At 49.6% G+C, this 14,801-nt stretch overlaps 1 protein-coding gene across 6 annotated transcripts in view; it reads left to right on the forward strand.

The window, feature by feature from the left end:
• Window positions 1-14,801, forward strand: part of GMDS (GDP-mannose 4,6-dehydratase) — a 519,944-nt gene that overhangs the window by 446,990 nt on the left and 58,153 nt on the right. For all 6 annotated transcript variants that reach the window (XM_024121917.2, XM_055080168.1, XM_055080167.1 and 3 more), the window contains one exon: window positions 4,983-5,079. In XM_024121917.2, the coding sequence (XP_023977685.1) occupies window positions 4,983-5,079 (97 nt within the window). The remainder of the gene's footprint in view (window positions 1-4,982; window positions 5,080-14,801) is intronic.

Here is a 14,801-nt window from a genome sequence, read left to right on the forward strand (position 1 = left end):
CTGCCCTTCAGGAGCGAGAGCAGGTTTGGTGATTAAACCAGCGGCCCCGGAGCCCTCCTCCTCCTGCCCCTGGGCAGGTGCCCCCTGCCCGGGTCTGGGACGGCCCTCCTCCCGGTCCTGGGGTCTCAGCCGCCAGCTTTCTCCAGAAGCCCGTCGTCCCTCCCTCCGCTGCCTTCAGCTCCTTCCCGTCCGCATCTTGCGGGTCCCAGGTTCTCCAGTCTTGAAGAAGGGCCCCCCTGCCTCCAGAAGGTGCCCGGGTCGGCTGCCCCCCTTCCATCCCCGCCCTGCACTCCGTCGGAGCCGGTCTTCCGAGGCCCCGCAAGCAGCCGCAGCTCCGCGTCCAGGGGGCCGGGCGGTGGGCACCTGGCCGGTCGCACGGCCTCTCTGGGTGGCCCGCTGTTCGTGAAGCTCGCGTTCACGGTGGTTTTCTCCTTCGTTGCTGTTTGTCCGTTTCCAGTTACTCCGGCACATCATGTGACGTCTGAGCATCCGCAGGCGGTGTCCCACCCCCATTTTCCAGCTGGTCCCCCCCCCCTTTGGCCATCCTGCGGCCCTTCAGCGGCACGAGAGACGCGTGCTCTTCTGCGCTGGTGCCTCGTCTTGGGTCACCTCAAGGTCTGCGTCTTCTCTGCTCTCGCGGTTTTCTGGCGTCTCTCTGTGGAAGTCCTGTGCACTGTATCGTTCAGCTCATCACTTTGGCGTTTGCATCCATGTGACTGAATAGCGTGCTTGGATTGCTGGTCCTCGATCTTCCCGCTTGAGGCTCCTCTCCTGGCACCTCTTATTCCAAAGGAGAGCTGTGTCCCTTGTGACCCCGTGTCTCCCCCCACCTCAGAGCTGTCCTCCCGCGTTACGTCGTCAGGACTGGCCGCCGCGTTCACTCCGGGAAACAACACTTCCTTCCTCCTTTCTGACCAGGTGTCAGACCTAACATCTGTCTTGCTTACCACAGACCTAACGATTGTCTTTCTCCGTTTGCTTCGTTCTCCGTGCGTTTGTCGCTCACTTCCCGTCGGTCTGCCCCGGAGGTGTTCAGGCCGGTGGGCCACCCTCGGGCATGTCCCCTGCAGCTGCCCCTCGAGAGCCTGCCGACCTGTCCCACCTGGCCGGTGGGTGGTTGTCGCCCCCTATTTTCTGACATCTTTTTACAATTCTGCGGTTTGGTGAAGCCAAACCTTAATTAGTTTCCTGAGAACGGTGCATGGGAAGCAAATGTTTTTTGACCAAGCATATCTAAAAATATCTGTGTCCTGCCCTCAATTAACAAGGTGGCCAATGTACATTTCTTGGTTGGAAATAACTTGCCTTCAGAACCTTGAAGGCGTTGCCCCATTGCCTTTACTTTGAGCGTTGCCGTGGCCGCCCAGGGGCCACTCTGGGCCACTCCCATCCCCTTGAGCTCCCGGGGACCTCCTCGCCGTCGCCGTGTTCTGAAACTCTGTGAGACGGTATCTGCGTGCTCTGTGGGACCCTTTCAGTCTGGAAATGCTTGTTCATCTGCTCCGATCAATTTTTTTCATATATTTTAAGATAATTATTTTCTTTACTCTCTTTGTGGAAATCCTATTATACTGACCTCTTGAGGCCATCTTCTGATTTTCTTATCTTTTTCATATCTATATCTTTTTGCTCTACTTTTTGGGAGGTTTCCTCATTTCTGTCTTCAAAATCTTCTCTTGAATTCTTAATTTCTGAATTTTTTCAATTTCTAAATCTTTTTTTTCAAATTGTCCTTTTTTATGTAGTATCTTATTTTTGTTTCTTTGATATCTTTCCTTGTCTCTCTGAAGATATTAGCAGTGGTGTGTGTGAGTTTTTTGTTGTTGTGTTCTGTTTATAATTATCTTCCCTGTTTGTTCTGTTTCCTCCAAGTTGCTGTTTTTCAGTTTGTCTGCTGTCATTTCTGTCTTCATATGTGTGGTTTTCCTCACGTGTGTCTGGTAGTCCTCGGATTTCTGCTCATGTTTACAAGTGGGGGCCTAAGAAGCTGATCGGGGTTTTTGAGGACATAGAGCCTGGGGGCTCTGGGGGCTCTGGAGGCCGTTTAGTTGGAGAATCTGAGCCCAGAGGAGAGTCCTCCCTGGAAGGGGACCAGCCTGACCCCAGCTTGTAACAGTGCTTCTGGTCCTTGGCCGAAACTTTTGCTCATTGCCCTCTTGCAGACCTAGTGCAAGTTAGAAAGTGGTTTCTGCCACCTCTGTTCTGCTCTGCGCCCTTCCCTTGGTGACAGTTGGCTGTTCAGCGCAGCCGTATTCATCATAGGGCAACGCCATGCCCTGAGAGACGGCCGTGGCCGTGGACGCACGTGCAGGCCGCCTAGCAGCATCAGACAGAGGCAGAGAGGCCTGCACGTGGGCAGCCCGTCCTGCAGGTGCCTGCGTGGCGTCAGCTTACTTCTCGTGTGCAGGTTCTTCCCCGTCTTTTCCCACTTCAGCTGCTGTTACAGGTGCCAGTGTTGGCCCAAGGCTGCAGGGCGGCCCGAGAGAGTCCATAGCAGTCGGGGAAGGTCCCGCTGAGCCGGCGATCCGCCTGCTGGCGTGGACCGGAACCGGCGGCTTTCCTGGGGTCAAGGGTGAGGATGTGTCAGTAACTCATCCCCTAAAGCAGGGGCGCAACTATGGTCTGCAGGCCAGACCCCAGCCAAGGCTTGTTTTTTACTGTCCTCTAACTATGTTTTCACTGTTTTAAAGGGTAGTTAAAAGTTTAAAAAAAAAGAGATGATACTGAGGCAGAGAAGGAGGGGGAAGAGAATGAGGAAGAACGCGTAGCAGAGCCTTGCGTGATGGCAAAGTTGAGCGAGTCCGCTTCTGGCTCTTCACAGAAACAGTTCGCCAGCCCCTGGTCTGGAGACACGGCCAGCTTTGCCAAGTTCCCCGGGCCACACGGGACCCCGGTCAGGGGACGCCTTTCCCGAGGCCTCATCGACTTAAATGTGTATGTGCCTGCGTGTGTGGCTTCAGAAAGAGTCATCGTCAATACATGGGTCTGAATCCCCATTCCTGCAGCTTGTGGCCTCCGTTCGGATTCACCACCACGACGGGCGGTGTCACGTGTGTCCGTGTCCCCACGTCAGCCTGACCCATTGCAGATTACATGCCGAGCCGCAGCTGGAAGAAACAGCAAAACGTGCTTCTGGGACCCTCTGGCTGCATGCAGATGCCATCAGGAAGGCGTGTGCGGAGCTTGTTTCTCTTTGCGAGCGTGAGATGTGAACAAAAATCAACCTAAAACGCACTCCCGAGAAACAAATGTCCTTTCATTTACTGTTGATGAAAGCGTCACCAGAGAGAGGTTCCACTAAAACAACCGACTTTAGAATTAGATAGGTAATTTTTAAAAATCATGACTTTACCAAATATTCTCCCTTGCTGTGGATATTGGCCAAGGTTTGGTCTTCATCCGTCAGAGGTGACAGGGCTCGCCAGCCCCTCAGCTTCTCCCGTTTTACGGCCGTTTCAGTCGGCACACTCTAAAGCATCCACCTACCATAGCCAGGTGAGTGTTCCGAAAACTTAGTTCTGGTCCTACCAAGTAAGTCCAGGCAAGGGTAAGAAATTAAACCAAACAAGTAAATTACCAGACACCCTTTTCTGAGTCATTAATATAAAAGTCATGGAAAATGCCAGTTGTACATGTTTTTTATCGTTCAACGTATTATGCTGTAACTCCCTCTGTGCTGTGGGATGTTTTTCATATTTGCCTTTAGTACGTTGGCAAATCCAGCATGCTTATAAACTGATTCTTCCTCCAACGATGAAATATTACCCTTATGCTATCAAAAAGTAAATTGAGGATGGAACATTTGAGGGGTTGATCAGAAATAAAGCTTGTGAGGCCAGTTTAAGTCTCTGATACCCAATCTATGTCCAAAATACAACCACAATCAACATTTAATGTCCATCTTCAGTGGCACCTGTAATTCACACAGTCAAGTAACCAACTTAATGCTCTCTTCTTTCCTTTGATCTACACTATGACAGAATTGTCCTGTCACAGGATTCATCACCAGCTGATAAAGCAAACTAGGTCTGAGGATAAGCATTGAAGTCAGACGTTACTTGGCAACTTCTTTTCTTTCTTTGCCGAAAAGTTCCATTTGTAGAAATAAGTCAAATTATATAGTATTTTTTGTTCTTTGGATATTAGTTTGTAGAAGTCCAGAGGTCAGCTTTAAGCCAGTGGCTTCATTTCTGTAAAAGCGAGAACACCAAATGGAACTCGGGCAAGAAGCTGGTCTTGAAACTTGTGAACTTGCCCCTCAGCCTATGAGAAGAGGCGACTGCTATTGGGATCCTGCACTGTTGTCGACTGTGGATGTTTAAGGAAGAAGACTTGTCCAAATAGCATCGTAGGTGAATCAGAGAAAGAAGAGATGCTGAAAGATTTCCGTCGCTTAGCAGGAAATCAACCGATTCATTATGCTTACTTTTTGGAGGTTTGGTCATCTGGGCTTTATCAGTGGGGCCAACTGCTGCCTGGGTACAGCAAGGGCACTGGTATGGAATACGGGGATGAAATGAATGGTTAATTAGTGTATGAAGCTTACTCTAAAACGGAATGCATTCAATTTACAATAAATACTCCTAAAACTACAAAAATAAAAAGAAAATAAGGAAGGGAGGGACAGGAGAGATTAATTCATAATAATTGACTTTATCAAGAATAGTCTAAAGAGGTACAGAATCTTTGAAATCCCTGAAAGTTGCCCAATTCCTTATTCTGGCTAATCCGTTCATTTCTGACGTCTCACTTCTGAACATACCGTGATTTTCCTTAAAGAGGAAGGAAAAGGCCTGCCCTTTTGACATAGATCTGGAAAGGCTTCAGAACCGCTGTTGCCCTCATAACACGGTTAAGCACCGGCCTGTGTTTCCTGAGTTAGTGAGCTTCTGGCTCCTACAGGGAGAAGCCACGCCGCCCGGCAGCCTGGCCTGATGCTCCCAAGCAGGTTGGGGCTGATCAACTCTTTATCTCCTTTCCAGGTGGGAAGGAGAGAATGAAAATGAAGTGGGCAGGTGCAAAGAGACCGGCAAAGTTCACGTGACCGTGGATCTCAAGTACTACCGACCAACTGAAGTGGTAAGAGTCTCGGCCCTGGCGACAGGGCCACACCCGGCCGCTGGCTGGGAAAATACTAACTGGACGCCGCAGCCAGGCTTCCCAGCTCTGCCCCGGGCTCTCTGTCGTCCCTCAGTGCGCGTTCCCCAAACCAGAGCCCAGGGAATTGCATTTGGGGTGTCATTCTCGCCACAAAATGCATTGCTGTGTAAAGGAAAACAGGGTAACACACACCCAGGGAAAGAGCTGGTTTCAGAAATGGAGGCTCAGATCAAAGGCAGAGCCCATCAAGGTAGTGGCCTGATTGATGGCTGAGCCCCGGTAGCTGCAGGACGTCTGCCTTCCAAGGCCCCCCATGACCCGCGGGGTCTCGAGGTGCCGGTGCCCACGCTCCCGTACACACACACCCCCACATAAACACACTCATATGCACTCACACATGCTCACATACACTTACACACACACACTCACATGTACTCATACACACACATACACATACTCACATACACACACACTCACACGCACTCACACACGCACACACATGCACTCACATACACACGCGCAAACCTGAGCGGTGTTAAGCCCTGCACACTTTTTAAGCCTCAGCTCAAGTACTGTCCTGGTTGTGAATCCTTTTCTGGCCGACATACTACCACCACTGAACTTTCTACTTTTTCCTTTGTATCTGTTGATACATTATACGCTATACATAACTATATTATAACACCTATTATAATTTACTATAGTCGTTTGTTTACGTGTTTTTCTCCAGAGAGTTTCTCCAAACTCTTTGAGGAGAAGGACTTCTTTTACTATCTTAGATGATAAACTCAGTGCTTCATGATTATTGGTGGATGGGTGGATAAACGCATAAATTTCTAAATACTGAAGTTCCTGTATATATTCAAACTTTTATTGAATGACTGAACACACATTATCTATTAATTTAATGGGTGAAAGAATCCCCCTTGTTTACATAAGCATTTCTCAGATCCCTACCCCTCACCCCGCAATTTGCCGTTTGTCTTTCAATTTTATTGATGGTTCTTTCTCCACCTGATATTTACTTTAGTATTTTTAAAAACATGACTAGCCACTACTTACTAATGTTTCACACCCTCCCAATCTGTAATAATACTTCATCAAATACTAAATTTTAAAATACAAAAAAGTAAAAGGAAGTTCCTGTATTAAGAAATGACCTACAGGTTGTTTGAGCATCACATGCTCCTTTCCTAGATTTATAAGAACTTCTAGCTTGGTGTTGTCACTTAAGTGTGGGCCACGTTCACTGTGGTGACACAACTCAACGTTTTAAAGGTACCTAAAGGTGGTAGAAAGCAGCAGCTTCAGAGAGAAATGTTCACATGTGGTGGTTCCCGAACGAAATGTATATTAACCGTGAAAATAGACTCCTGGAACCTGTTTTACCTGTGTTTGAACCAAATTCCTATCTGTCGTACAACTTTCCAAGATCAGGAAAGCCACGGTGGAGAAGGATCGAAAGTGAACCTGTCACCAGTAATCACCCTTCAAACTGTCTTGTTTCAAACAAAAGAAAACACTTCATTTCATGCACTCTTACACACAGGAGCGAATAAAAGGAAAGGCAATCAGCAGTGCTTGGCGACGGGGGCTATGGAGTCTGCATTGTCCTGGCCCGGGCGGGGCCGCTCTTTGACACACAGTGAACAATGGTGCCCGGTGCTGATGGGGGTGGGTGTGGCCAGCAGAGGATGTGCTGGTCCCAGGGAGGGGACACCAGCGCGCTCCTGCTGACACAGCAAGGAGACCCGGCTGTGGAGCCTTCCACCGGGCCCAGAGATGGGCCACGGGCTCTCGCGTTTCTGGGACATAAACAGGCAGCTTGTTTTCTGTGCTCGCGAATGAAAACTGTCATCTCAGAGTGGAAAACGGACGGAGCCAACCCTCAACCCCTGTAGCAACTTCACCGTGGCCCTTCTCGTTTCCAAAGCTAGGAGGTCGTTAAGAACAGCTTGTCTGTCAACCTTACGTGGGCACCGTGTGGGGTTGATAAGGACCCTTGGGCTCACAAGACGGTTCTTGAAGTCCCTGCGGACCCTCTTTCCTGCCGAGGCTCCACGTCCGTCCTCTTGTTCTGGCCAGTGTCCCTGTCGTGCCTGTTCTGCAACTCTGTTTGCACAAGAGGCGTTTGAACGTGAGGGTGCCCTCCTATTTCCTAGGCTCTCCTCTCACCCATCTGGCTCTCCCCATCACCCGGATCCCCTTTACCGCCTCTGGTCTCGGATTTTGAAGGCCGCGGTAATTTTGTCCACTCCGCTCAGCACAGGGCTCTGTCGGGCAAGCCTTCTTGTGTGGTGAGGCTAAACTTTTCACCTCATTCCTCAGAACGGCAGTTTTCCCAGAACTCGGATCGGCTTGACAGCCTTACATGGAGTTGCCTCGGGGGTGACAGTGTTCCTCCAGGTGAAAGGGGATGAGAACTGGAGCCCGCCTGCGAGCTTGCACTTGGGTCTGTGCCGTAAACAACACACCCAGGGGGTCGCTGGCACGAGGCCTGAGAAGCACTCCATGTGGGGAGACGTGTAATTCTCCGTGTCCAGCTGTGTCCTTCCCTTTTCTGTGGTCAAGTCCATCTTCCAAGTACCACAGCCTCCTTCTCATCCTTCCTCGCTTTCGAGAAAAGCTTGTTCTCCTGATCAGCTTTCATCCTGTGTCTTCAGCACCTAGGACACCCCGGAGACGATCTTCTTAGAGTCCAGTGGGTCCAGAATGATGGAAAGAGAAAAAATGCCGTAAAGAAAATTCGGGGGGGGAAAGCAGGTCATAGAATACCGGTCTCCTAAAGCAAGACTAAAAGGAGATGAAGATTTACATTGTTTTCTGAGCGAGATTCAGACCAAGGCAGGCTGTTTACGCAGCACAGGCCAGCACTGGCCCCAAAAAGGCCACCAGGGATTCTGGACAGAGCAGACCTCCCGGCTGAAAACCCTTCCCTCGTTGATTTTGTCACCACAAAATCTTTGGTCCTGCTTCCGCTCCAGAGTGGAAAGTCCTGAAAGTTTTTGTTCTGAGCTTAGGACTCTGGCATCCAGTTGAGCTGAGCGGAGTCCTGTTTTCTGGTTTCCTCTCTGGACACCTCTGGGCTTCCCTTGAATGTTTAGGAGTTTTACTGCTGTGGGAAGCTTCATCCTGGAAATTGGACTTTACATTTCCCATTGCCCCTGAATCCCAGCATTGGTGATGGCAACACGAATACTTGGGTCCTGTACCCCTGTCCCCTCTGGCGTTTTCTCCGCCTGTACATGTACGCAGAGCCCTGGCATCGTGCATTTGTGTGCGGGGAAGAAGCGGGGTTGGGCTTAAGGCCAGACGGCCTGAGTTACCAGATGTGTGAGCTCAGGCGTGTTACTTCTCGGTGCCTCTGTTTGGCTGTCTTTAGAGATGGGATTAATAGTCAAACTTCTTTCAAAGAATTGCTGGAGAATTAAAAGAGAGTCACTTACACAAAGTGCTCATTAGAGCCGTGTCTGGCACATGGTAAAAGACCAATATTGATGCTGTTATTGTTAGTTTTTCATTCATTCAGCAAATGTTTACCAAACCCTGTGTTAGGCCCTAAGAATTCAGCATGGACGAGACAGACACATCCGGCCCTCTTGGAGAGTGTAGAGAGAGGAATAGGTCAGTTACTCAAGTCGAGTGCCTTTCAAAAAGTAGAAGGACGTCACTGGTGAAGTGTACGTATTAACCACTAAAAAGTCAATAACGTGACATAATCAGGGCTTCTAGCAAACACTAATAGGTATTCTGATTTTTTTATTCTTGTTTTATCTTGATTTTTATCCTTTCTGACCCTCTTTCTGAAGATTCAATAGCTATTCAGTGGTATGGAATTGTCATGTAAATAGGAGCAAGTTAACATTGACCTATTACTTAATTTAAAATAATAACGAAGATGTCTTCTTTTTGTTTGAGAATTTTTAACTTGGAAAATTCACAAAGGTGGATTAGGGAAGTATTCATCCTAATGTGCCAAATTTTAATGACACCAAATGTTCAGTTCACTTAAAAAAAAAAAAAAAAAAAAAAAGAAGCTAAGAATTTTTTTTTTCAGTGAAACGAACAAAAAAATTGCCTTTTTTCTGCAGAGCATTTTAGGAAATGGCATGGGAAACACATTAACAGACCGAAATTGAAATCACCTATTTTCCGCAAAAAATGTCTTGATTTAAACTCTCCTGGGTGATGGAGCTAAGTTTTTCCTTGCTGTATTATTTGTCTTTAACAGTCGCCTTTCTTGCCATTGTATTTCTAATATCCTCAGCTGTGATTGGTTTTTGCTTTCTTTGCTTAGATACTTAATGTTTATTCGCATTCTTTATAGATATTAGAAAAAATTCCTGAGTTAAAATCTAGAGCTGGGAAAGCAGTAACTTCAAAGAAGGCCAACAAGCTAGTTAAAGCAACACCTTCCTTCAGTAAAAACATGTGGCCTGTTTCTAATCAAATTACCATATGCTCGTTGAGTTGTCCCCTCTGCAAACTTTTCCTAATATTTTTCTGTAAATGATGTTAAGTTAAATGGCCCATAATTGCTTGTTCTATCTCATAGCCCTGTTTAGAATAATGCTGGGTAACACTTTCCAGACCTCAGGAATCTGATCTGTCAGCAGAGGACTTGTATAAATACCAGTTAGAGCTTCACCCAGCGCCATCCCTGGACACTGGGGGTCTTGAAACGGTCCCTTCTTCCCCCATAGCTGTTCTCACCCCCTCGCACACGTCCCTGCCCTTAGCAGGAAACTGGACCCTCCCTTCCCCGCGGATCTGTCTCCTCCGGCTCTGCCAGAAGCGCCCTTCTCTCCCGGTCCGGATCCTTCTGATCTCCAGGGCTCTAATCCCACCCCTACGCCCCTGCTTTCCTTTGTTCCTCGTCTGGATGGTGGGGGCCAGGCGGAGGGGGGGCAGACACAGCAGTGAAGGGCGAGCCCCTCTCTCCGCTCCGGGACCTGGAAGAGGAGAGGCCGGCCTCCTTATTCTGTAAGCGTCAACTTGCAGGCCCAGCGTTCTCTGCTTTTGTAACTGCCGGAGCGCAACGCCGTGGAATGCTGTCACAGTGCTTCCTCTTTTGTAATTATTCTCTGAGCTTCTTACTGCTTGTATTTTACAAATAGTTTATATCTCTGCATCACTGTTCATGTGTTGTAAGCCTCCCTCTTCGGTTCCTCATACTAATCTTTCTATCCCTCCTTAAATCACGCTGGCCTACCCTGCCCTTTTCCTTCCTTGAACTTAACCGAGAGAGCTGTCGTTTCAGTCTCTCCAGTTGAGTCTCAGCTATTCCACAGTGTGGCCTCCGTGCTTCACAGGACCCCGTACAGAACCCCCAGGGTGGGTGACATTCCTCCTAAAGCCTGGGCTCTTCCCTCGGCTCCTGTCCCCTCAAGAGCATTTACGTCTAATGAAATAATAATTGTGTCCTGACCATAATGCCCCCGACTTCCTCCTGTTTTTCCTTGAAGGGTTTATGATTAGATCCAGATTAGAATGATGCCATTAAAGACTTAAATATCTCGGTGAATATACATAACTATATATACCTTCCCTTACGTGAAAAAAAAATTTTTTTTGTTTGCATCCAAAAATCTCCCTGGTAGCCTTAATGTAGATGCTTTCGTTCCTTGTACCAATAGGGAATTCCTATAAAATCTGTACCTTGGTTCCAAAAAAGCTGAGCAGGTAATGACTACCCTCATTTGTAATCATAGTGATGACCTCCTGACATCTACAACATCAATTCCAACATCTTGGAACTGTGTTGTGGCCTCTGCAGCTATTTTCTTTAGGAAGAGCAATCTGTTCCCGAGCTCAGCCGCTACCTGCAGGGGCTCTGGTCACTCACAGGAAAGAATTCCTCCCGGAGATGCGACCAGCCACTCTCTCGTCACTCTCATCTCTGGCCACTGGCATCTGTATTCCAGAATTTTAGGAATCCCTATTTGCTGTTTGTTTGTTTCTTAAGTCAGCAGTGCTTTTCCGTTCTATCGAGCCATAATTATCTTCTGAAATAACTGTAATTCAGAAACCTTTTCATGGAGATTTCATAGATAACACTATCTGTGTTTCCTTCTTCCACCTGTTCCGCTCTATGCGTCCGACAAGGCTCATAACTCCTTAGCAAGTTTGATCGTTTTTCCTAGCACAGTGTTCACTTGCGGACACTAGCTATTCTGGGTCCCCCAGGGCTCCGTCCCTGTCTGTCTGCACCGGCCTTTCTCTTCCCTCGAGGCCTCCCCTGGCTTCGCTTCCACACCCCTGGCTCAGGGCATTCTGGTCTCTTCGCTCACCGTCACGTCTGCTGGCACAGTTGAGCGCTCACCTGACTGCTCTGGTCGGAAGCCTCCGGGCTGCTCCCCACAGCTGATGGTCTTGCTTCCTAACTCGGCGGCTCTGCTTGGCCTCCTGCACAATCACACCTGATGTGCTTGGCCTGCTGGTGAACACCCAGCTCCACTCAGCCGCTGTTCAAAGCAGGCTCTGTACCTAATAGCCAGATCCGGTCTGTGCATTTCGTAATGCAGTCCTAAACTAAGAAACGGGCCAGCGCCCGGGTACCAAAAGATTCTGCAGTTTTTAGGATTCGTTACAGGAATCCTTTAGTGCATTCATCACATACATTTAAAATATAATTCTTATGTACCTTCAGCTTCTCAGAAGGTATATCAGCACACATAGAGTATCCCTATAGGATTGAGGCCTTAGAGATTTAATTCAGAAGGAGTGTTTACTGAATTCCTACTGTGGAAGTGAGTCCACGTAGCAGGTGGGTGAGGGAAGGCCCTCAGCCGGCAGTGAGTCTCCACCAGGTGAGCGGATGGCTCTGCGGCCGCAGGCTGGGCCGGGGCGGGAGCAGTGGGGCGCTCACTGGACCAGGCGGCGGCGGCCAGAAGAACAGTGACGGGCGCCAGGACGCTGCGGAGATGGAGAGGCACAGGGTCAGGGACCAGATCGGATGGTGACGCACAGGTGCCGGGAGCTGGGGTGCCGTCGCCCCGTCGGGGACCCGGGGACAGGACTCCCTTCGCGGGGCAGGGGCCTCAGGGCCTCGGGGCGGTGGTGGCCTGGTGTGGAGGGAGGTAGTCGGGTTTGGGGCTACGTGTGCGCGAGGTGAGTTGAGGCCCTGAGAGGGGCGCTTGGGGGGGGGGGGCGCAGTAAGCAGGAGCCGGGCCCCGGCCAGGCGGGTCTGGCTGCAGGAGGTCAGCCTCAGGAACTCGGTCTGAGGAGATTGGTTAGGAATTCCTGTATTAAGCATTTGTGTCCAAGAGCCACGGGGCCGGACTAAAGTGTGCCCCACCCTCCATCATGAGCCCCTGCCTTCGAGGCTCCTCAGAGGTTTAAAGGGCTGATGCCAGAGAGTTGACATGAACTGGAAGGTGATTCCTACCTCAGTTCAGGCAAACTGCATTCAGGGACAAGCAGAGGCCTAACTCCAAACTGACGTGCCCTGGAAGGCGGGATGCGAAGCATTTTGGTCCGTAAGGATGGAAGGCTCGTCTGAGTATAAGGTGCTTTTATTACTGTCATCATTGTAATTAGCGCCGTCAGCAGCCTCATACAGGCCTGTGAAATCATTAGTAATCAGAAGACATCTGAAAGCCTTCTTCAAGCTCTTCAGCTCCTGATGTTTTCGTGTTTTTCAATATGTCTTTGGTTTTGGCCCCGACAGCTTCGGGCAGAAAAGGTCATTTGCTGCTTAGCGCGGCCAGCTCTGCTTCTTGATCCAATGGTGGAGCCGACGGTCCTGGTGAAAGGTGAGGAGGTGGGTTTCCCCTCAGATTCTGCGGAAGTCTGTTCCCAGAGGCTGTTCCAGGCCCCGGGATCCAGCACGTTCCGGGGCGACCCCCGGAACTGCGGTGTCGCTGACGGGCTAGAGACCAGCCGCCACCCGTCACTTCCCTGCCCTCTCCTCCTCCCGCAGAAATCTTCCCGCGAAAACCCGTCTCTGTGCTTGCTTCTCAGAGGCGGCTGGACATCACTTTTACAGCCGAACGTCTGTGTTGGTTTCCTATTGCTGCTGCAACAGGCGATCACAGAGCAGCTGAAAACTGCACAAACGCGTTATCTTACGGTTCCAGAGGTCGGAAGCTGAACTGAGTTTCACGGGACTAAAATCAAGGCATTGACAGAGCTGTGCTCCTTCTGGAGAGGGCTCCACTGGAAGAAAATACTGAATTAATCACTTTGACTTGTTGCTGGACCACAGTGTCTCCTGCTGTGTGGAAAACACATTGTTAATCACCTTGAGGAGGAGGAAGAGTTGGAAGATTCTAGTTCACTGTCAGTTTAAAGTTTCAGACACACCCTCAAAAAACACAGTGAACGTGCCCCTGGGCCACCGCAGACGAGGTCCAACCACACATACGTCTGAGGGAGCGCCAGGCGAGGGCACGAGAACAGTAGGATCTGGGGGAGATCTGTGGCTTAAAAAGAGACCCAGAGAGCGTTCCGGGTTGGGGATGAAGCAGTGGCACCGCGGAGACGTGGTGCGGGGACCACATGGTCTCCCGTGGAGACGCCGGCCCCCTGGGGATGCTGGCGCCAGGGCCCCTCCCAGGCTCCCCCGCGGTGCATCCTCCGCTGTCTGGGCAGCGCTCGGCCCTCCTCCGCTCTCTTCTCACCCTCTTCTTCCTGCACTTTGACCTCTCTTCCTTCCTTCCTGCTCTTGCTGTTGTGAGTCTCACAACCACCCAGGAGTCACATCCTTAAGCCCTACCGCGTCCCTCTGCGTCTGAGATCACCCGCCTGTCCTTGGACAGGTGTCTCCTGACCACTGACCGGTCACACTCTGAGGCGTCCTCTTAACCAGTTCCGTTAAGTTAGTTCAACAAGGTTCTTGGCGGAGACGGACTCTTAAACAGTTCGCAGCTCTTGCGATTCCCGGGCAATGTCGGGAACGGGGGGCCTTCTCTCCTAAGACAGGGATTGTTAATCTCATAGACATGGGTCCTTAACCGTCTCTCCAAGAATATCAATCTTAATATGCTTTTCTTCATTTTTTTACATATTCTTCCACTTTATAATGAAATGTCTCCCTATTTTTCAGGGATTTTTGTTGAGAATGAAATTAATTCTATGCAGAGTGATGTTAGAAAGGCACGGTACATTTTAAATTCAGATTGTTTCTATTGTTTTTGGAAAATAGGTCAGCAGAGGAAATGAGGCAACTGTGATCCTCTAAAACCACAGCTGAACTTGGGGGAATATGTCGAGTCTTCTCTAAGGCATGTTAAGATGTTGAAGAGAAATATTCGATTTAGTTTTAGCTTTGGAAGTTTAGGCTGGCAGTGTCTTCCTCTTGGCGCAACTATTTTGGTGAAAATTTCAGTCACGTGTATTGAAGTAGGCCTTGGATATGCTGTCCAAAACAGGTACCCAAAATACAGTTTTTATTACTGTTACATTTCCCAGATGAAGAGGGCTGACCTGACTGAGGATGGCTCTCTTGCTAAAAATGTTAACTTACAGTGACAGTGTGAAGAAATCAGAATTCTAACGGCTTGTGGATCAGATCGGTAGGAAAAACAAAAGAGAGAGACTGGGGGTCAGAACGGTTGTGACTTTCCTATGAGGTCCTTGCGCCGAGCGCCGCCTGCTGAGGTGACAAGAGGAGCCGTTTTCACAGTCTGGCTCATCCGTGGACGTGGCGCGCCCGCCCGTGGACGTGGGGCCTGTTTTCTGGGGCCCGTGGACGTGGCGTG

Source organism: Physeter macrocephalus, chromosome 18, assembly GCF_002837175.3.
Source record: "Physeter macrocephalus isolate SW-GA chromosome 18, ASM283717v5, whole genome shotgun sequence".
NCBI classification, from domain to species: Eukaryota; Metazoa; Chordata; class Mammalia; order Artiodactyla; family Physeteridae; genus Physeter; species Physeter macrocephalus.